The sequence below is a fragment of the Nicotiana attenuata genome, chromosome 4 (assembly GCF_001879085.1).
Source record: "Nicotiana attenuata strain UT chromosome 4, NIATTr2, whole genome shotgun sequence".
Classification (NCBI taxonomy): domain Eukaryota; kingdom Viridiplantae; phylum Streptophyta; class Magnoliopsida; order Solanales; family Solanaceae; genus Nicotiana; species Nicotiana attenuata.
In genome coordinates, this window is record NC_031992.1 from 8812199 (window position 1) to 8836474 (window position 24276).

The 24276-nt window shown below is 35.5% G+C and overlaps 3 protein-coding genes across 5 annotated transcripts; 1 reads left to right on the forward strand and 2 right to left on the reverse strand.

The window, feature by feature from the left end:
* On the forward strand, positions 727-7646 carry LOC109224943 (hypersensitive-induced response protein 2-like). Its single transcript, XM_019389515.1, has 5 exons — positions 727-915; positions 1114-1234; positions 5680-5771; positions 5871-5967; positions 6380-7646. Exons 1-5 carry the CDS (start codon positions 727-729, stop codon positions 6730-6732), a joined length of 852 nt encoding a protein of 283 aa, XP_019245060.1. The 3' UTR covers positions 6733-7646.
* On the reverse strand, positions 7501-11695 carry LOC109224942 (mitochondrial outer membrane protein porin of 36 kDa). Its single transcript, XM_019389514.1, has 6 exons — positions 11547-11695; positions 11328-11395; positions 10576-10686; positions 8782-8868; positions 8488-8696; positions 7501-8002 (listed from the first exon to the last, which is right to left on the reverse strand). Exons 1-6 carry the CDS (start codon positions 11593-11595, stop codon positions 7696-7698), a joined length of 831 nt encoding a protein of 276 aa, XP_019245059.1. The 5' UTR covers positions 11596-11695; the 3' UTR covers positions 7501-7695.
* LOC109224944 (phosphatidylinositol N-acetylglucosaminyltransferase subunit C-like) lies at positions 17822-23515 on the reverse strand. Of its 3 annotated transcripts, XM_019389517.1 has the most exons (3): positions 23364-23515; positions 23173-23291; positions 17822-18872 (listed from the first exon to the last, which is right to left on the reverse strand). In XM_019389517.1, the coding sequence occupies exon 3, from the start codon at positions 18842-18844 to the stop codon at positions 17933-17935; it is 912 nt and encodes a 303-aa protein (XP_019245062.1). In that variant the 5' UTR covers positions 18845-18872; positions 23173-23291; positions 23364-23515; the 3' UTR covers positions 17822-17932. The 3 variants fall into 3 exon arrangements, with proteins under 3 accessions (XP_019245062.1, XP_019245063.1, XP_019245061.1); XM_019389518.1 differs by having other exon boundaries at positions 23187-23515; XM_019389516.1 differs by having other exon boundaries at positions 23173-23515.

Consider the following 24276-nt stretch of genomic DNA (forward strand, 5'->3'; position numbering starts at 1 on the left):
GTCGGGCTTGGGCCATGGCAGGAGAAAATACAAGCACGACTGGAGGAATTCCAGTTTAATTGCCATAAAATGCCAAAAAATATACTTTGTCATGGCGGGGCAGTGACTATGGTTACTTAGGTCGTATTTGATTTCTCGAACAAATCTTAGGCATTCCGGTACCGACTCCGTCCCACGGCGTCNTATATATATATATAAAATTTACAAGAAAATGTCTTAGATAAAAAAGTTTCAAAAAAAAAATAGCCCGGACCACTTAGGCCCGTGGGCCCGGCCCATTTAGCCCGGGACCATGTGGGCTTAGGCCCACAACAGGCCGGTTCCATCCTTTGGGGCCGTTTGGCCCAGGACCGCCAGAGCTCGGCCTGGCCCGTTAGGCCCATTTGGGCCCGGCCCAGAATACAGCATTACACTGAAGAATGATAACAAAATGGCCAACTTATTGCTGAAAATGACTTTTTTCTGTATGTTCATTTAATCCAAAAGTAGTTGACTAGTTATTGGCTTAGAAAAGATCTCAACTTTCGCATTAATTTTACCATTTTTTTTGTTTTGTTTAATATTTTCTTGAAGATGTACCCTTTGTGAATCTTGACCTTCACATGTACGGTTAAGATGTTGACATGTGTGAATAAACCAAAATTCTGATGTTAATTTTATCTCAAGTATATCCTTTCTATATGTTCTAAATACTAGTAATGTTTATTTCTTCTGATGATTGAAGTTATGGGGCAAGCTTTGGGTTGTGTTCAAGTGGATCAATCCACAGTTGCTATAAAGGAAAATTATGGGAAGTATGAAGATGTTGTTGGTCCAGGTTGTCACTTCATGCCATGGTGTTTTGGAAGCCAATTAGCTGGTTATTTTTCTCTCAGAGTACAGCAACTTGACATTCGCTGTGAATCCAAGACTAAGGTTTTTCTAATTGCATATTTGTCTCTCTTTTTTCCTCTTGGGCAAAGGTTTCTGGTGTTTTACTTCTTGAATACTCTCTCCTCGAGATTCAAGGTTTTTCTAGTCAAATTTTGCAGTATTCTTGGTAGTTTGAATTGCAACTATCTTGTCAAGGGAATGTTTTTGATTAGTTGTTTCTTATAAAAGCTGTATTTTCAGAATAATGTTTTTCTGACTCTGGTTGCTTCAATCCAGTACAGAGCCTTGGCAAATGAGGCAGCAGATGCCTTCTATAAGCTAAGTAACACAAAAGAGCAGATTAAAGCATATGTCTTTGATGGTGAGATGCAAACATTATGCCTGTCCATTATCATAAATTTAAAAAAAAAATGCAACAGTAGCTGAAGTAAATCTTCAACGCTCCTCCTTTGCTTCAGTTGCTGCAATCTAAAAAAATAGCTCCTCCTCAATTACTACTTATGTTGTTTGTGCGTGAGGATTGTATTGAGCTTCTTTAAACTTGCATATCTCTCTAACATGACCTGTTTGTTCGTAATTTCTATATATTGTATCATGTCTCCACCAACAAAATTTTTCTAGCTGTGTTTTCCTTTTGCAATATCTGCCAAAAGGATAATTGATCTTTTCTTTTTTGTGTTTGTGCAAAAAAAACACCCTCAATAACTATGTTTTGTATTTGTATTTTTTTTCCTTCTAAAAACTTCCAAGTGAAGTAAATTTCAGACTTTATTATTATTGTAGTACTTTAGGTCATCTACGTCTAAAATTTTCAGGATTGCTTCTTCCAAATTTTTTGTATCGGACAAATGCACTATCGTACTATTCTAGTATGTGCTATCTGCTAGCTTCCACTATCACAAGTACAGAATAATTCTATCACCAAAATTTAACAAATGAAAAGAAATCACCTAACTTCTTTTTGTATTTGCTGGGAGTAGGGTTGTGCATGGATCGGATCAGATCGGATTTAGCACATTTCGGATTCGGATTTCGCATTCTAGAAAATGCAATCCTAATCCGATCAGAATTATATCAGATCGGATCGGATAGGATTTTAAAGTTTGGATCAGATCGAATTATTATGCCTCAAAGTTGCAAACTAATATGTATATTTTCTTTGTAAAAGAGGCAATACATTAAGAAAAATTTATGTTTATGCAATTATGAGAGTACTATGGAGCCAATATAGCTAAATCCAGCAATTGTAAAGGTAATAGCTATTGGATCACCAGTTCTTGTTATAGTTATCAGTTTGTTTTTAGTATTTATCTCTTTAGATTAGATTGCATTTATCTTCTAGAATAGATGATATTATAGTTAGGCATTTAGAGTTATCCCTTTGATTTAGATAGGATTCATCAGTTATCAGGTTTACATAGATGTCACGACCCGGATTTTCCACCATCAGAGTCGTGATGGCGCCTACTCGTGGTAGCTAGGCAAGCCAACTTAATTACCTTTCCATCACTAGCAATTATCTTTAACAGTTTATAACATCAATATAGAACATAAAGTCTAATAAGAACAATAGCGGAAGTCTGTCTTAAAATGATGAATTTAAAATGCGGAATAGTCAAAAACAACCTCTACCCAAGATTTGGTGTCACATTACTCACGAACCACTAAGAATAAACTAAATACAAAAGTCTGAAAGAAATATAACAATTGTCTGTCTCGAAACAAGGAGGCAACAGTCTAAAAGAAAACAATGAGAAGAGACGCCGGGCCTGCGGACGCCTGCAAGGCTACCTCAGTCTCGTGAATATGAATCGCCTGCTTCCGAACTACTGTTGCTGCTGTTCCTCAAAACCTGGACCTGTGCAAAAATGCACAGAAGTGTAGCATCAGCACAACCGACCCCATGTGCTGGTAAGTGTCTAGCCTAACCCCGGCGAAGTAGTGACGAGGCTAGACTGGACACCACATAAACCTGTGCAGTTATAGATATACCGCGGAAAACGAATACAAAGCGATTACCAACATGGGAGGGGAAACATGCTATGGGGAGTTACAATAATAACAATAATCCAGAGTAACAACTAAAGCAACTTAGGTTCACAGTGAACAAGGAATCAATACTCAAATGTAAACACATAGCCTCAACAATTGTTGCGGCGTGCAACCCGCTCCATAATTACCATTGTTGCGGCGTGCAACCCGCTCCACAATATCATTGTTGCGGCGTGCAACCCGCTCCACAATATCATTGTTGCGGCGTGCAACCCGACCCTCATTATATATATCATTGTTGCGGCGCGCAACCCGATCCTCACACATTATTGTTGCGGCGTGCAACCCGATCCTCAATATCATTGTTGCGGCGTGCAACCCGATCCTCAATATCATGGTACAGTCCGACTCCCCAAACAACAGTCACAATCAAGGGGCACAAAATAAGCAAATATTTGACAACCATCCCGGCAAGGGAAAGAATCCAACAAGTTCAACCAAACGTCCCGACAAGGGAATAATCAACAACGCTTTCTCTTTCTTACTTTCCTTATCTTATAATTCACTTTACTATTTTGAGCCAACGCTCCAAAGAATCAAGTCATTTCGTATACTTTCAATATTCGTATCACAATTCGAGCCAATGCTCCAGGAATCAAATGATCCTATTACCGTTCACATGTTATTCACAACAACTAGAAATCCTCCAATAAAAACGGAGTTCACAACCAAATCATGATAATCACATTATAAGGACTCACGGTCATGCTAGACACCAACGTATAGATACTCGTCACCATGCCTATACATCGTACTCGATCACATAGCAATTAGCAACAAGACTCAACTCCTATTCCCTCAAGCTAGGGTTAAACCAAACACTTACCTCGGTCCCAAGAATAGCAATCAACCTTCAAAGACCGCCTTTCCTCTACAATCCGACTCCGAAACCGTGATATCTAGGCATGATTAATTTAATAATATCAATAAAGACTCAATGGCAACATCCCATAGCCTAGATATGAATTTTCTAGCATTCTTCCAAAAATACCAAAATTAGACACCGGGCCCACATGGTCCAAACTCGAGGCTCGGACCAAAACCGATCACCCATAACCCCACGAATCCAAATATGTAATTTGTTTGAAGATTCGACCCCAAGTTGAGGTTGAATCACCCAAAATTCTCAAAAACCTACTCTACCCAAAACCCTTAATTTCTACTTTGATTTCATGATCTAGGGCTAGGAATTTAGTAATTAGATGAAGAACTAATGAGGGAAAGATGTTAAGATTACTTACCCAAAGAGTTATGGAGGAAGGAGAGCTTGAATTTCGTCTATGGAGGGTTTAAGAGGAGAGCCCGTGTGAAAAGAATGAAGAAATCCCGTCACTGGTTCTGTTTTTAACTTAAAAATTCGCTGGGCAAAATTGCCCTATGCGATCGCGGAAATAGGGATGCGATCGCGAAGGGTACCATTGACTGGTCATCGCGATCGCGTGGAGGGTTACGCGATCGCGTAGAAGAACTACTGGGGGTCCAAGCGATCGCGAAGGAAGACGACTCAGTGCTATGCGATCGCGTGGGGAAGAGCGCGATCGCGAAGAAGGAAATCCCTGTGTAAAAATTGCAGAAAATCTGATATCATCCTAAGTCCAAAACCACCCCGAACACCTCCGAAAACACTCCCGAGCCCTCGGGGCTCCTAACCAATCACACACCCTAACTCAATAACATCTTACGAACTTACTCGAGCGATCAAATCGCCAAAATAACCTCAAAATCATTGGATGAAGCCTCAAAATCATCATTTTCCTTTCAAACTTCATAAACTTCAAACTTTAGATATTTAGGTCCGAAACACGTCAAACGACGTCCGATTTCGACCAAACTTTACAGAAAGCGCTTAACACATATTTAAGGCTTGTACCGGGCGTCGGAACCAAAATACGAGCCCGATACCACGGTCTTTTAATCAATTTTCATTTCCATTTTCCTTAATAATTTCAGAAAAACAATTTCACAGAAAAATTCATTTCTCGGGCTCTAGACCTCGGAATTCGACTCCGGGCACATGCCCGAGTCCCATATTTTTCTACGGACCTTCCGGGACCGTCCAATCTCGAGTCCGGGTCCGTTTACCAAAAATATTGACCGAAGTCAACCTTAAACATATTAATATCAAAATTCTTCAAATTTTTCACAGAATTCACATATTTCAACATAAAAGCTTTTCCGGCTACGCGCCCGGACTGTGCACGCAAATCGAGGCAAGTAAAAATGAGGTTTTCAAGGCCTTGGAAGCACAGAATGAATGAGGAAACAGGTGATGACCCTTTGGGTCGTCACAATAGAACTCTACAAAGATGGTTACTGTAACTTGTATTTAAACTCATTGAGGCATTCAATAATACACACAGTATTTTCCATCATCTATTCAAGTCTTTATAATAGCTTGGAGGAAGATGTAAAGGAAGTACTCACTACCGAAATTAAAGTATAGTATTTATACATGCCCTAATAATTTCGGATTTTGGATACGATCGGATTAAAATATACCAATGCGAATCCGATCGGAAATCCGAAATTTTAGTAAACACAATCCGAAATCTGAAATTGAATGGATCGGTTCGGATTTCGGATATCCGATCCGAACGAACAGCCTTAGCTGGGAGTCGGACTGTGATCATTTATATATTGAATATCACTAGTTAGATTTTGCTTTACCTCCTGTCCATATTGTAGAGATGATAATGATGACATGTTTACTTATCCATACCTTATATTGTCTTCGTGTTTGGTACTGTTTGTCAGTTATTAGGGCAACTGTGCCAACATTGGAACTGGATAATGTTTTTGAACACAAAACCGAGATAGCCAAAACAGTGGCGAAGCAACTCGCAAAGGTATTTCTTTATATCGATACTGCAACTCTTAAGCAAACAAATAGAAGTCAAGAAACTAAATTCAGTCTCTTATCTGATTTTCCTTCGGGAATTACATAGGCAATGTCTCTTTATGGATATGAGATAGTTCAGACTCTTATTGTAGATGTTGAACTAGATGATCACGTGAAAAGTTCAATGAATGAGATTAATGCAGGTATCATTATCTTTAAAATTCACTGGCTTACTTTTTTATCCCTTAAATAAAAGTAAAATTTTCTCTAGCTGTGAGCTTGTCCAAGTTCAAGTGATCTGGAAATATTGCTTCATAATATTCTTGGGGAAAATTGGAAATCTGTACTTTTTACCACTGAATTACAATCCGTCTTTAGTTTTTCCTTTGGACTACAACCACTTTTTGGTTTCCAACGAGGAATACGTGGTTGCTATGTTTTGTCTTTGTATCACATCTTGGCATTAACTCCTCTAGCAAAGAGTCAAAACAGTTCTACAAAGTTAAAAAGTTACAAGTTTTGGACCATGGGGATCATGTTTTCAATTCTAGCTTTGCATATTGGACCATGTCTCCTTTGCTCTTCTAATGTGAAACGATAATTCATGAAAACCAGCTTCAAGATTGAGAGAAGCTGCATACGAGAAGGCAGAAGGAGAGAAGATTCTGCAGATAAAGCAAGCAGAGGCTGAAGCAGAATCAAAGTATTTAGCAGGGCTTGGCATTGCTCGTCAACGTCAAGCTATTGTCGAAGGGCTCAAAGAAAGTGTACTCGGTTTCTCAAATAGTGTTCCAGGTGCATCATCCAAGGATATCATGGATATGATTTTGATTACCCAATACTTTGACACAATGAAGGAGATAAGTGCCTCTTCTAATTCATCTACTGTCTTCATTCCTCATAAGCCAGAGGATGAGACTTTCAGAGCAGATGTAAATGAACAGTTTGCTTCAAGGAAAAACATCTAGGCTACGATGCAGAGTTGATGGTTTCTTTTTGTACATCTAAACTTGGAAGATTAGGAATCATCCAACTGCCTTGAAATTTCTGCAAGGAAGACAAAGGATAGCTATTGAAGAGAGAGGGTATTTTCCAAATCACCTTCTCCATGTATTGTGTTAGAAAAGGAAAGGTGGGAGAACTAATTGTGTGCACATTCTCCAGCTACACATAGCAGGCTATTTTCTTAAACACTTGTACAAAGTATTTGATAATTTCAAGGAGGGTGTGGAAAATAGGTGCACTTGAGAAGTATATGAACAACCTGGGATTTTACTTCATTTTCTTGAAGTGATGTTGGTATAGAGAGGAGCTGGGGGCACTGGCAGAATATATGCACTATATTATATACTTCAGTGATCAGTGAGCTCTTTTATGCAATTGTAGCCAAGTGGGCATCGTAGATGTAAACTTTATTGATTAGTTGATTTTCCACCAACCAAGACTAACAAAGCTAACAGGCATCCACAATAGATGCAGTGTGCTTCACAAGATCTCCTTTAATAGCAACCATATATGTCAGTGATCTCGCTCAGTAGATGGCCAAGCAACTAGCACCAATCAAAAAGGTCTCAGTCTAAAACTTCCTTTCCTGATAAGGACTAAGAAAAGAAGAGCTCTTACTGGAGAGCTCCTCTGTGCCATCACTGAACTCCAACAACATAAGGGAAAACTGTTCATACCATTAAATAATGAACAAATAAAGATTAATCAATTGCATGAATGATGAAGCCAAGTTAAGTCAAAAACCAGTCCCTCAATCGACATTTGAGATGGATATAAGCAAAAATTCATGAGTTTGCATTACCAGTTGAAGGTTAATCTTACTGGTGCAGAAGGACAATGTGCTGAAACAAGTCTATCTAATTTATTACTCTGGACCATACAAAACAACCCTGCTTCACTCACTTCTCTGTAAGGTCGTAACAGACTCATGGCTTGAGGGCTACAGCCAACCCAATCTTGGCGCTCTTTTCAATTGCCCTGGTGTCCACTTCACCAGATATTGTGAAAAGGGATTTTGGTCGCCACTCGTGTCGGATCAGAGCACTTGCCTTACCATAGCTGTTAACCCGAGCCTTCACCGTGGTCAATGGGTCCAACAAATGCTGTGTCCCGATGGTCAGCGTGTTCTCGTTGCTTGAGAAGCTGTGAGTCAACTCTGCTCCAACAGCTGTATTTGTCACCGGCTTCACAGTGTGGTAGTAGGAAGCACTAAGGGTATCACCCTTGTCATTCCTGTATAAAATTATTGCTTAGTCCAAAAAAAATCCAAGATTAGAAAACAACAAAGACAATGATAGAACATGTTGGTCCCCAAGTCAATTTCCTCAAAATCCAAGAGACATTTAATGCAATTATACAGCCCTCAATTTGTTTCAAAATAGCATCTCATCAATATTAGTCGGGCTGAAATAATTCAAATCCCAAAAGAGTTTCTTGTAGAAAGACAGAAAAACAAGACGTTACAAGGAAATCATTTGACAAAAAGAAAGAGAATGAATGGCTAAAAGACAGACTTTGTTCAATGAAGAATCTAACAAATACATATGTACAAGGAGGCACACAAATACTTACAGTGCTAAGGAAGCAATCAGAACAGAAGTGGAAAAACTCAGACCAGCATTTGACAAAAAGAAAGAGAATGAATGGCTAAAAGACAGACTTTGTTCAACGAAGAATCTAACAAATACATATGTACAAGGAGGCACACAAATACTTACAGTGCTAAGGAAGCAATCAGATCAGAAGTGGAAAAACTCAGACCAGCATTGCATTTTGTGAAATTGCCCGAGGCAGTGTCAAATGATAGATCAGTGCCCAAAGCAACAGTATTGTTGCCAGCAACGCCAGAGAAGTTGACAAGAGGACTTGCTGTAAGTCCAATGCCAGTACTGATCCCAGCATACTCATGCAAGTATTGGAGCTCTACCTGTAACATACTTATTTTGCTTAGGAATCACGCAATTCTAAACTACCAACCAACTGCAGAGAAATATTGTTAAAAGCAAAGGTACCTTTCCAGATTTCTGATCTGGTAATACAAAGCTGACGATTGTCTTGAGTCCCGGTGCAGGTTCATCAACAGTGATGGTAGTGTAGACCTGCATCATTCAATCCAAATTAATTAGCACAGTGTCGGGCTGTGCTCCAACTCAGTTAGGACAAAAGAAGCTTGAACTTGTCAATTTCCCGATCAATGTCTCAAAATCAAAACCAAAGAAAGAAGACGGAGAACTTTTTGTGAGAGTGTAGAGGGAAGGGAAGAGGGAAGAACAAGTTAGATAACTCAAACACATATTACTCCTCCCCCCAATTGACTGTCCTTTGACTTTGGTTGTGAAACTCATTTGTTATTGACTACCAGAAAACTCATTTATTTTGATTGTCATACTTGACCATTCAGTCTTCTGTTACTAAAAGTTTGCATTTGGAGGTATTTGCATCTCGCTTCATTCAATCCCTACCAATATCATAATGTCTACTTTGAACTCTAACTCTACAAGATATATAATCACTCTAAAGATTGACAAATTCGCTTTTAAAATTTACTCAATCAGTTTTATTAAGTTCCTCCCTGCATATGGTGGGTGATTTGGATGGAAAGGAATCAACGATGTTTGGGAGCAAATATGAAAGTATACATACATTGGAATAGAGAAATATATATATCTTTTTTGGCTTTTCGGTGTAGACTAGAAGATGTTAGTACAGCAGATAGGATGTTAGATTTCCTCAGCTTCCAACAGTTATGTAAAAGAACTGATTTGCATGTATTTTGGCACAAATTTTGTGCTTCAGTTCACAAAAGTCTTACCATCCTCAGAAAAATAAATTCACTCTTATAAATCAGAAAAAAATCCACATCTTTTAAAGGGAAACCTCACAAATCAGAGAGAGAGAGAGAGGAGGGGGGGGGGGTGGGTGGGTTACTTAGTAATAAACGGACTCGGCAACATAACCAATAAACCAACACCGAAGTAGAAAATTNAGTTTCAGCATAATATGCTGGAAGTTCATACACAGGTGCACCGAACTCCAGTATAATATGCTGGACGGGGGGGCTTATATAAAGGAACTCGGCACATAACCATAAACAACACCAGTGAAAATGTTAATGTCCGAGATGCTATTAAGCGGATAAAAGACAGTCTGCGGGAGAGATCCAACAGCAAAATGGAGGAGAGCACGCAAACGAGCAACATAAGACACTTACTAAGGATAGATCTTTTTTCAAACCTTTGCGAAAAGAGTTAAAGTTAGAAAAAGACTTGCCATTTAAGAAACTATGGCAGATTGTGATAGAGTGGATGTCCTAACTTCTCAATTATTACCTTGTAATTGTTGGACAGCATATTAACATTGTTAATTGCAAGTGTGAAAATAACTCGTACACGCCAATTAATCTAACAAACACATTCTTTCAATACGCAAGGAGAAAGGTATCGACTCCATGGACTTGCATTGAATCAGACAGCAAGAAGGAAGAAGATAACACAGTAACCAAATTAATACTTCAGCGGACTCCTTCAGTTTTACTTTTAGTTTTCCAGATTTCTTGGGTTATATTCTAAAGGGAAGGTTTGATCAAGTGATCAAGTCTGAACAAAGTGTGACCAGATCAATATGGCTCACACAACCAGACATGTTGCCACCTAACATCTCCAAAGCATATAAATTCAAAAAAGTATCCCCAGTTAAAAATACTAGAAGTTACTAAACATAGGTAAACTAATATTAGATGCCAGTAATCAAGCTGAAAATGAGAAGGAAAAAGGCAATAAAAGGTAAGAAAGTATTCTCAAACTCACATTGGAATTGGTGTCCACTTTTACATCAGTGGTAACATTTTTGTTCTTCAGCTGGGTGTTAACATCCGCTAAGAATAATTCACCTTTCTTCAGACCAGATGAGGTAATAGCCTGAAATGTGAGAGAGAGACTTTAGCGACATACTCTTAACTGGTCACAACAATTTCAATAACAAGAGAGTATTGCTAAACAATGTGAGCCATCCACTACATACATCCACTGTTAGGCAACACCATGGAAATCCATCCCAAGAATTACAGACTCTGCTGGAAGTTAGTAATAAATACTAGGTGAGTTTTTCCTATCTGCCTAAACCTTGTTGAGCAAAGCTGCCCGGTACATGTGATGATGGAAGGTAGCAGGTACCCAGCAAATAGTCAAGGTGCACAAGTTGGTCCGCCACCACCGTGATAAAAAAATAAAATAATTACCAATACAGAGAAAATGTGAATTAAATAACATCTCATTCCTCATTTCCTAAAGTAAGTAGTTTCCTTTCCATATCTTGCTACGAGCTGCATAAGACCAAAATTGTTACAATTACCCACCCCCACCCCACCCCCCCACCCCACAAACCATATTCTTCTACTTTCCTGTATACTAGTAAAATTTGTCACGACTACATATTTCACACCAAAACGCAAGCACGAATGAACAATAAGCAAAAACATAGAATGATAAACTCATAGCATTAAACCCGAATAATACACTATAGATAAAACATATACATATGGAGAGAAAAAAAAACTGACCACTCCGGTTGAGCTATAGGTAGTGACGGTGAACTTATGGTCACTGACATAGTCCCTGTACAGAAGATCTAAACAACAACAACCAAAACATAAATATCGATCAAATTACCAACACACACGAGTATTGTTTGGTTACTAAATAATGAAAATGATTTTATCAAAAAACATTTTGCCCAGTACGAAATGAAATGAAAACCAAACATGAGAAAAGAGAAATACCTCTAGCTTTTTTGCCGATATCGGAGTAAAGTCCAGGACCCTTCACCATTTTCTGTGACTGTTTCTGCAAAGAGAAAGAGAAGGTTCTAGAGAGAGTGTCAGGGAGAGAGAGAGAGAAGCGGTGTTTATCAAAAGACTTGGTTTGGTTCTGGTGAGGAAAATTATAATACGAAATAACCCTAGCTTATTTCGGCGCGTCTTTTTAGACCGTCGGATCTTATGATGAACGTGAAGGAAGAAATTGTAGACCGTTGATCGGATCAAACATGAGGGCAACACAGAACTTTCCTTGGAAAAATAAAAAATGTGTCTTATCTTGCATTTCTGTTTAAGGAATTTAATTTCTCAGTCCAACCTGGACCATAGCCCTTCCTCTGTGCCTAGAGTTAGGTTGGCCAATTTTGAATGTTAGTAATATTAAAGTGAAATTTAATCAATTTATTATTTCTTCCGTTCACTTTTATTTATTCACTATAAACTTTATACACCCATTAAAAAATAATAAGTAAAATACATAATTTACCACGATACCCATTATAATTGATACATATTTTTAATGGATTTAAGAAAATACTTTGAAAAGAATAATTAATATTGTGGGTATTAAAAAAAAGGAATTGTCTTCTCTTGTTAAAAGTGACAAGTAAAAGTGAAAATCTATTTTTAAAATACTGGACAAGTAAAAGTGAGCGGAGGCACTAATTGTGTAAATTCTTGTTAGATGGATTATGATATGTTTATTGCTATAGCAACCAGTTAAATTGTTAACGAACAAAAGGCATGAAATCCAGGTCACAAAAATGAAGATAGATTTTCTAGTTTGCTGGCAAATAATCACACACACGCACGTTTTCATCGTTACTTTTTATATTTCTTTTCCTTTGGATTAAGAGTAAACCCATGAATAGAAAAGAGGAAGGTCACAATTTCACGGGAGAAATTCAGAAATAGCCAGATTTACAAGTGATCATTCAAATATAGCCATAGTTTCAAAAGTCATCGAAATTTAGCCACTTTTCATGTAAAGATAAATCTGAACGAAAACACTGTTCAAATCCGGGAAATACTCCAGCATAATATACTGGAGTTCCAGTATACTTTGCTGGAACTCCAGTATATCATACTGGAGCCAGCAAAGTATACCGATCCAGCATAATATGCTGGAAGTTCATACACAGGTGCACCGAACTCCAGTATAATATGCTGGACCAGTCTCTGTTGCAGCAAAATAGTGGCTATTTTTCAATGACTTGGCAAACGCTGGCTATTTTTGAATGACCAGTCCGAAAACTGGCTAGCCCGTGCTAGTTTAACCAATTTCACTAATCTAATAGGCCTTTCAGTTGGTAGTAATAATAATCACATTGGCTAGCCAGTTTTCGGACTGGTCATTCAAAAATAGCCAGCGTTTGCAAAGTCATTGAAAAATAACCACTATTTTGCTGCAACACGGAAAGTTCCAGCATAATATACTGGAGATCGGTGCACCTGTGTATGAATTTCCAGCATATTATGCTGCAACTCCAACACGCGAAAAGTTCCAGCATAATATACTGGAGATTGGAGCACCTGTGTATGAACTTCCAGCATATTATGCTGAACCGGTATATTATACTGGAACTCCAGTATATTATGCTGGAAGTCCAGTATATTATAGTGGAACGCCAGTATAATATACTGGAGTTCTAGTATATTTATGCTGGAACTCCAGTATATTATGCTGGAGTATTTTTCGGATTTTGAACAATATTTTCGTTCAGTATCTTTACATGAAAAGTGACTAAATTTTGATTACTTTTGAAATTGTGGCTATTTTTGAATGACCATTTGTAAATCTGACTATTTTTGAATTTCTCCCTAATAATCGAAATGGTTTTCTGAATTTCTGAAATATTAAAACCTTACAATTAAATGCAAAATGTAATTATGACTTATTATTTTAACCACTAAACTTTAGCTCTAATTTCGATTCACACTTCTTTCTTTCTAAAAGCATTATTATGAGAATATGCCCTTATTCTCTTATTGGCCTTTGGAGAAGAATATGTCCAATTATATTCCTCGAAGATGCTTCACATTGTGTATTTTAATTATTATATATATTATGTTTTAAAACCTTAATAAATAATTAGTACCAACTTCTTTTATATACGTATCAACTACTTCATCCGTTCATTTTTACTTGACATGTATACTAGAAATAGATTTTCATTTTTACTTGTCACTTTACGCATATCAAGAGAATGACAAATTTTTTTTCCTGTTATGCCCACAGTATTTATTACTCACTAGTATTAGTACCCTCGCGGATGCGCGGACACTAATCATGTCAAATACTTAAGTTATATGGATTGTATGTAAATTATCTTAAAATTTATACTTTCTCAGTAAAAATAGATAATCATTGGATATTAACTTACATGAAAAAAATTAACCATTTCTTCTAATTTTCTTTTTTGATACCATTCTTGCCGGTGTCATTGGATCCTAAAAATAGTCAGGAAACAAAATAATAACTCATATTTATGGCAAAACAATTAAATGTTAAGACAATGAATGACTCTTTGGACAAGACTTAACTCTTTTACCACTACTTGAACTCTTATTTGGTGTGTTGATATCTTTTAAAAAATATTTCTTTCTTAAAATTTTAGTTTCTAAAACATTGTTTTTCAATAATAATTATTTTTATAATAATGTAATTGAAAATATTATTCTTAATTCAAAACTCATTTTAGTTGGCTATCTAAAAATATAAAAAATTCTTTTAGCTAGTGAATATTTTTACTCCATTTTGGTATTTGACCTTAACCATGTTAAATATCTGAGTTATTTGAATTATATGTAAATAACCATAAAATTTAAACCTTCCAAAATAATTATAGATAATCGTCAGATATTAATTAAGAAACACTACATGAAAAAAGACTAACATTTTCTTAATTCTCGTAGTAATAATTTTATTTTTGCACTATTCTCATAGGTGTCATTGGAACCTAAAAATAACCACAAAATGAAATAATAACTCATATTTATGGCAAAGCACAAAGGTTGACACGATATAAGCGATTCTTTGATTATGATGTGACTCTTATACTACGACTTGAACTCTTATTTGGTATGATTTTATCTTTCAAAAATTATTTCTATTTTGGAATTTCAATTTCTAAAACTTTATACATATATATATATATATATATATATATATATATATATATATATATATATATATATATATATATATATATANATCGTCAGATATTAATTAAGAAACACCACATGAAAAAGACTAACAATTTCTCAATTCTCGTAGTGATAATTTTATTTTTGCACTATTCTCATTATGTGTCATTGGAACCTAAAAATAGCCACAAAGTAAAATAATAACTCATACTTATGGCAAAGCACAAAGGTTGACACGATATAAACGATTCTTTGATTATGACGTGACTCTTATACTACGACTTGAACTCTTATTTGGTATGATTTTATCTTTCAAAAAATATTTTTATTTTGAAATTTCAATTTCTAAAACTTTATATATATTATAATAATGATTATCTTTATAATGATGCAAGTGAAGACATTATCCTTAATTTAAAATTTACTTTAATCGGCTATCTAAAAATTTAAATAATTTTTTGGCTGGATTTATTTCAGTATGACTCCACTTTAAGTTTATCGAAATCTCTAGCCCCAGAATTTGAATTTTTAATACTCTATATATACAAAAAATTTGTTCTTTGAATCAAAATGTTAAATTAGTTGATTATTATTATAAAATATTGCATATATTGTCTTAAAATTATCAAGTAGTTTATTTTTCGACACCATACTTGGCTTAACCTTAACGCAAACTACTCAAATTGCATTCCAATTCAAATTTGAATATCATATCAGTTTGTTAGTAATAGTGATTTTTTAAAAACGACACATAATGTAAATTAAAAAAATATTCGAAGATATCCTTATCTTATAATCTATGTATTTGAGTTGAAAAAAATATATTTGAAATAGTTGAGACTAACTTTCAAATTTTTTTATACTCAACTAAGATGAAACATAAAAAGAAATTTGTTGTCATCTTTTATTTCTAGTATTTAGATCTTTTTAACATTATTTTCAATATTTATTTTCTTTTATCTTGTTTTTTATGTCATTATTTCTTTTGTTACAAGAAATTAATTTATTTCACTATAAAAGGATGAGTTTTAAAAAAAATTATCTACATATGAACTTTAATTAAATTTTTAGTCTTTGGTTGAAATTATTTCATATTTTTCTTTTGGCTTTATCTAATCAGCCTAAATAGGTGCTCTCCCGACCACTTAAATTAAAAAATTGAATGTGTAATTTATATATAATCCATATATAACATGTGTGTAATCGTGTTTTGTCGGTATATCATCTATTTATATTAGCTATAAAAAGTAAACAATAAATATGGCCGGATATTATGTAAATATTTCATAAGATTTTGGTTTTTTGAGTTTATCCGTGATATAACTTCTATTATAATAATTTTAAAACTCTCTACTAATGTTAAAAAATATCTTATCTTTTTATTATCTTTGAATTAAAAAAAAAAAGTAAAGAGTTTTTTCGAAATAATTTGTTTACATTTTTAAAAAAATATTTCACGTCATACCATTTTTTTTTTATATATACTCTTTGTTACACTTAAAAGTCGCTATAGAAACTATCAATTAGAAACCAATTTATCTCTTGCTGAGTTTGGAAAAAAAAACCTTTCACATAATCTAATGATTAAAAACTAATATTCTTCAACGAAAAGAATATTATACCCTTGCAATACTGGCTTGACTACAACTAAATGAAGGGGTTCCAGCTTATACCGTTCAATTCCTTGAATATGCTAAATTGAACTTAATGATAGCAATTGTATAGCCAAAGTTACGTTATTTGTTTGATGTCCATTTATGCAAATTGACTCTTCAAACAAATATTCTTCAAGAAGAAAAAAGAAACAACTTTTTTTTTTAATATCGACTGATGTTTCTTTCTCCGGCATGTATGTTTACTTTATTATATATGTAAGTAAACTTTTATTTGGTTTTGTAAACTCTTTTTTGTTATTTAGATAAACGTAGATGTGTGCCCTATATATTACATTTATTTTAAAAGAATTTCGTCTTATTCAAATCTAGCTACAGTGTTTCAAAGAACTATACTTATAGGATTTTAAATGTGAAAGAGTTTTATAGTTATATGGAGTAGTTTTTGCTAGAGGCGAAGTAGTATTTAAATAATTAGAAAAAATAACAAAAGTTCCTAACATGATTGCATATGATCATTAACCGAATTAAGTATGATAACATGATAAAAAAAGATAAATTTTATTTTTAATTTAAATTCGAATTTTAGAACTTTATCTATAAATTCAAAATTATCTTTTAATTCAAATTTCGTATATATATATCGGCATTGTGAAGAAACTTTATATTATCAAGTCATCCAAAAATATTTATAGGTAACTTTTCATTAAAATTGAATTTGTACCTCAAAAATAAAACAAATTATAGGCTATAAGCCTACAACATGTAAAGATCACTTGATAGCGTAAAAATTATTTACTGCCAGTTAGGGGTGTACATGGATCAGGTTAGTTCGGTTTTTATCAAAATCAAACCAAGCCAACTATATCGGTTTGGATTGGGATTGGTTCAGCTTTATCGGGTATTTTGGATTTTCGGGTTTTTTCTTATTACATAAATATTATTTCGATCTTACTTTGTTAAAGTTAGATATAGTTTTGATAAGTGAAATATGTTTAGTAAATATTGAAAAAATTGACAAACATATAATCTATTAAAATATTCTAATGGGAGAATTTTTTTAGTAACAAATGATAGTTATTTTCTTTGTCGTCTAACAATAATTTTTCATTAATGTACGGTTTGAAGGTTAACACATGATAGGATCCCAAATATTTCTATATTTCGGTTTGGTTCGGTTTTTTACTCAATACCAAACCAAGTCAAACCAAACCTAATCAAGTTTTCTAATCGGTTTGGTGCGATTTTGCGGTTCCTCTAGTGCCAGTGCATATAACTTACAATCAAACTTCGTAAAGTGAATATAGTTGATACTCCGTCTGTTTCAAATTGAGTATTTACCTTACGAGTTCAACTTTATTTTAGTGCTCTTAGGCTTGAAACAAAAACTGAAAATACTGAAACAAAATATTTCAAAGCCATGCCAAATCGACCGATGAACACCCCCCTAATAGCTACAATACATGACTAGTTAAATCAATAACCTAAAAGAGACAAACAGCTTAATGAAGTGAAAACTTATATGAGTTACATATCCAAGAGTATCCAGGAGATTTGAATACAAAGGGGATGCTTAACAATATAACCTGTTCATTCTGTAATGTTAAAACAGAGCTTAGCCTCATCCCAGGGGCCATTAATCTCAAACTTGTACTCTTGAATCCTTATCAGCCAGTAAGGACAAACCAAATTGACGAAGACAAAAATTCCCAAAAGCAAAATGAAAAGCAGCTTATGCAACTGGTAAGTGAAAATTAGCGTTAGAACTAGTAACTGAAGGGAAAAGCAAATATGCAGCTTAAAAGAACGCTTCTTGACACAATATGTGACTAAAGGAGCAAAGAGGAAAACTTGCAATGAGAATAGAACGATAGCAAAGACATGAAGCCTCGATGGAAGGCGAGAAGAAATCAAAAGTGAAGCCACGATTGACGCATTCAGAGATATATTGCTTGTCAGGGTTGGATTTTCTAAAGCTCCAGGAGCCTTTACGGTGGACCCTGAGTAATTGTGAAGGAAGAGATGGAGTATGAGAAGGGAAGCTGTGAGTGCCCATATAGAATTCGAGCTTATGGACCTAGTAAGTGTATGGTAGATAGGAGACAACATATATAAGGCAGTTATGAAGAAGGTATTCTTTAGGAGATAATTGAGGAGGAGATTAAAGGGTATCATGTCCGCAGTTAAGAGCAGAATAAAGAAACTCGAACCAAGAAGGCTGACATTCAAGAGTAAGAGATATTTTTCATTCAAGGTATTTCTGAGGGTGTAGGTCCAAACTAAAACCACAAGGGCAACAATGCAAAGATATTGTGAGATTGAAACTGCGTCAAGCACCACCTTCAATAAGTCTCTTTTGACAACATTAGCATTCATGATCATTTCCTCCAGGAAGGACTCATCTGTGTGATTGTCACCAAAGCCAGGTTGCATCCCACCATAAACAACTTTTCTCCATTTTGGATGGGTTGGAGAAGAGCTCCCACTGATGCTAGCTTCCATTTTAACATACAACTTTATTCCACAGCATCTGTGAACAATTATTAAATGACAGTCAGCACTCAGGGATCCTAAATCATAATCATCTTAATAGTTTATACAACAAGTTAGAGATGAAAAAGGGAAAACAGAACAAATAATGCAATCTTGCTTAGGGTTTGGAGCCACGTAATCTTTTAATCAACTTTCGCCAATCGCCATTTACATTAGGTATCACGAACGCACTAATTCAAGTAACTCCACACCGCTATCTATTGAGTAATTTTCAAGCTAGGTAAACACATTGCAGACACTAAAATGCACATTGTATTTACAAAATAAAAAGAAGATACCGAGCTACAAAATCTCTTTATTTTGTAATATCAAGCTTTTTTGAATCTGATAGAATAATACATTTTACACCATCCAATTTCATTTTGCATCACTAACTCCTCTTAAATGGTAAAATGTACTCTTGATATCTTCAGCTTTTGGACTAGAGTAAAACCTTTAATTTTCTCTCAAATTGTATGATATAACCTCCTTATACTCAAATAAACTTTTTGTGTCAATTCATAAGTATCAAATGAAATAAAAGGTATCAAATGGACTTAAAAGTTATCTATATCTCCTTTTAACCTCAAAAGAATCCCATCCCAGCCCCACAACTCGATGAGCCCCTCTAGCCAACCCCAAGATAGTGCTGGATGATTTATCACTATATTTTAGAAATATCCAGCGGTGATGTCACTGACAACCAGAAGAAGTAAACTGTACCCATATCTTATACTATTATGATTGCACCATCAATCATTGCTATTGGCAAGGAAACCACAAGCAGAAGAGCAGTATAAGCTCAGATAACTACTATAAATGCTGAACTCAGGAGATAGAGCTGGCAGTTTAATTTTTTCCAACATCTATCTTGAATGAGTATTGGGGCCTCAATGGAGTGGTTTTGATAAAGATGATTCATATAGTAGAGGCAAAATATTTAAGCATTGATCATAGCAAATTGAAGATCTATCTTGAATGACTGATAGCATTACCAACCAAAAAAGGTAGAAAATTCACACAAATAGAAAATAAGATAAATCGTAAGTAATCATCAAAAGAAAGTTGATTGAAAATTCAGGATGATGAAAGACATCAAATATTTTAGGGTCGGAGTGCTGACTATATGACATTTATAGAGTTACCTTACTTTAGAACTTTAAGGTTAAATTTCTTATGAGTGTGTGCGTGTGACGTTTATGGAGTGTAAATCTGATTATCACTAAGTGTTTCCAAAATATTTGGCCACAATGGTCTGTTCACAAATAATTTTTCAACAAATTCCACTTGTCTCTACAGTTTCTGCCTTCAATTAAATTATCATATATTCTTTCTTCGTATCTATTAATAATCTGTATTCTTGGTCATTGTTGAAGAAGTTACATTGGTCCACAGATAAAAGGCTAGAAGAAATTCAGCACGTTGCAACATGAACGTGTTTCAAGTGATGTCAAGGTCTATCACTAAACTGACAATGTTATTTCAAAGAGAGATCACCAAGAGAATCCAGCATGACCTGCCGCTTAGTACAAGTGCCAAAGGTTGAGGGAATTGTGACTTAGGTCACAAGTTTGAGCCCTGCGCCATGAGAGCTAAGCATGGTATTTAAGTGGAGAAGGGTAGAGGGATAGGCCCATTATCCTCAAGTTTCAAAGGCTGCGGTTGGTCCTAAGGATTGGCCTCAGACGGATTTCTAGATCATCAAAAAAGAACAAAAAAAGAATCTAGCATGACCAACAAAAGATTTAAAGAACACCCACTGGCATCTGTTATAATCTTCTTTTGATAAGTTGCTGACATATGTTATATCCATACCATATTAGAGAACACGGAAAGTGTTATTAACAGCCTGACAACTAAAATGTTAAGCAAAACGATCAAATAAACTTTCACTGTATAATCTAAAGTAAATAAGCTAAAAAATGTAGACGGCAATAACATCAATGCGGTCCTTTGACTCTTGGTGAGAGTATACTGCAGCATATGTTTCATGTGGCATAGGAAAGGATCTTGACAAAGGAAGCAAGGAATAAAATCTGAAAAAATAAGAGAACTATAGGCCATGATACATGTTAAACCTTTTAAGGATTTAAGGGAACACTGTGACCAAATGGACTGACAAATACGCCCCAAAAACATTCATTTCACTGGAGGTTCTTCACACACAATTATAGCCACAAGGGGAAACCGAAACACTAGGTAGTTCCAGAAGATTAAGCTCATATCCAGTTGCACTAGAAATCTTCGCTAATTAACCACGGTTGAAGCAGGGTGGACAACCAGGACTATCATTTAGCCCTGGCAGCTATTGAGAGAATTCAGACATTGGCAATTCCAACTGAATGGCATCTGGAACATGTTCAACCAATTCAAGAAACTTAACGTAGGAGCAATTTCATATGAGCTAGCAGCTTAAAACAAGGATTCAACCATGTCAGTAAGGTGAACAATGGCAGGGTTCTAACCTGTAAAGTGCGCCTAACTCACACATCACGTGCTGCGCTCCTACCACCAGACCAAAGTCCTAGGGGCTATTGAGACATACTTAGAAGCTATGTTTAAAAGGGTAAAAGGAAAATTTTGAAAAACATAATGAGGATCGGGATCCGTCCAGTAAAAGTGGCAACTTGATGATCTAGACAAAGGGAAGATTAGGCACTAAGACGTTGGAGGAGTGCTATAAGGCATCTATATTAGGGCATTATTGGAACATTTCTGGTGAATGAGACGCTCTCCAAAGTTCAAAGTTAGGAACTTAAGAGTGCACCAGGCTCAAATATTACCAAAAGCATCAAGAAGATGCATGGATACAAAAGTTGAGCTGCATAAATAAAAGAAAGCTAGCCCCTTTACAATGTGTCAATCTAAGGCAAGGGAACAAACAAAATCCAAAAATTGGTTAGTACTAATTACAGTAGCTATCTTAGACCAGCAAAAACGATTGCCCCAGGCTCAATACTGTCGCGTCAATGGAAATTGTATAATTTTTATGAGAAAACACTTAGTTCTACGTACTTCAATAAAACTACAAACAACTTGTAGTTACAATTGGCAAAATAAACAAACTGAAGACGAAGGATAAGTCACCATTATCAATCATTACAGTTATAAGTGGCATATATACACACATTTATACCTTGTTCCTATATTATCTTCCCGACATTAAACTACATAAAAGTCATACATTCACTTCAATCAAATTGTACTAGTCACAAATCGAGCAACTTTATGTTGCATCTCATCAGCGGGCTCAGCAGAAGAAAATAATTTGAAGCACCAACAAAAATGATAACAAACAGAAATGTTTAGAGTCTGTCCATTCGTTCACATTCAGAAACTGATTTTAGTGATATTTTCAAATATCAATGTTCTATGCAAAAATACAGGTTTCGATTGAACCCGTAGCTAATAAGCTAAATCCACCACTGTTCACATTATGGGAACATCCAATATACGAAATCAGAATCTGCTAAACCCATAATCCCTTAACTATAGAATTTTTTGAACAATCCAAGAACACACACTTAACATATACACAGGGGCGGATGCACGTAGGCCGAATTGGTGTCACGTGACACCGCTTCGTCAGGAAGTTTTACTAAATATTTTGTGATAGATTGTATGCGAAAGTATCTAACATATACAATTAATAAAGTGACACCGCTTGACGCTAATCGATTCTTAGCGCCGCTGGTCAAGCATCTAGTTCTCCCCACCAAGGTCGCACGATCGACTCTCCACCTGCCTGCGTGACTTATACTTTGTGTTTGGCCTTTCTTGATTCTATCTAAAAGACATGCAAATTTACCTATGATCCGAACGCAGATCTCCCAATAAATTAGAACAATCTAAGTTATAACCAATAGACCAGAGACTGCCTTATAGCAGCAGAACGGTTATAATTCTTAGTTTACTTTTAAAAGCTCAATTCAGAAAACTTCTTTGGGACTACAATTTTAGGCCGGTTGGCGTGTTGCAACTCTACTAGGCTATTCATCTCTCTCACATCATCTCCCCTGACTCCTATGGGTCACCGATCACGTATTAATTGTGACACAGCTTAAAAAAAATCCAGCGTACGCCACTGCATAAACACCACATCCCCTATGAATCAACCAATACTTCTAAGCCTATCAGCTTTTACAGAAAACCCAATTCAGTATTTAGCTAATTTAATCACTCCCAGATAAAAATGTAGTTTTTTCATCAATAATTTCTACAAGAGATGGCGAAAAAAAGAAGAAGCAAATGCACTTTATTTTGAACAAAAAAAAGCAGCAAGTAAAAAGTGAAATTACCATAGAAAGTAAACCTGAGATTGGGTGTGAAACGCTCTTCCGATTAATGACAGCTGATTCTGATGCGATCAATAAAAATACGATTTGCACAAGTTTGTAGTTATGTGGGATCTTGGTCTCTGAAACTAATGGATGTTAAAAAAAATTTTAAAAAAATGAAACGAAAAGAAAGACAAGGAAAGGGCGCAGACCCCAGAAAAGACCGAAATGCTTCAAATTCTGCTTCTTTCGCTATGGCTGCCAATTTTGTTGGGGAGAACAAAATGAAGGAAAGGAAAAGAGGACAATGCAGGAATTAAGCATTATTCTGTTGTCTTTTTCTCTTTTTGTGCTCATTCTTTTGAGGAAACAAAATCTGCTTTCCTAAATAATTATTCTGTTAGGTTTTAAAATCAAGGAGCTAGCATTTGGACATAGATTTGATTGTAATTTTAAAAATAAATTTTTGAAATTATATTTGGACATGTATTTTATTTGAAAAAAGAAACTTTAAATTTTTTGAGTGGAAAAAAAATTTCACCCAAAAATTGGTTTGGGGAACTTGAAAAAAATGGTTTATTTGTCTGTATTGGGTGATACCCTTTTTTGCTTGAGCCCGACCGGGTTGGGTCCGGTCCGGGGCAAGTCGGGGCCATCAAACCCGACCTGGATGCAAGGTAGAACGACGGCCACGTCTACAACCGAGGTCGAGTCATTTCGAGACCGTTGCAGAGCTCGATATGAGTCACCACCGGATGGAGAAACACACAAGGTCGGAAGCCGGACTCGTAACGGATAACCAAGCGTCGCCGGATATCTCGCCCAAACGTGATTTTCTCAACCACTTCAGGCCATTAAGGCGTAATTACAGGGATCCACGATGTAATTAATTTACCTACCTTATTTTTACCCTTAATCAGAATGTATAAAAGGGGAGAAGACCCCATAAAGAGGGGATCGGAAACCATTACACTACAGTACCATCTCTCTCAATTCTTGTACGCTATCAAGCACAATTGTTCTAAGCAATATTATATTCTGTGATTATTTATTTTAACAGCAATTGTTGAGTCTTTATCTTTTATTTTCCTCAACCTAACCTTTTGTATCTTTTAGTTCACGGAT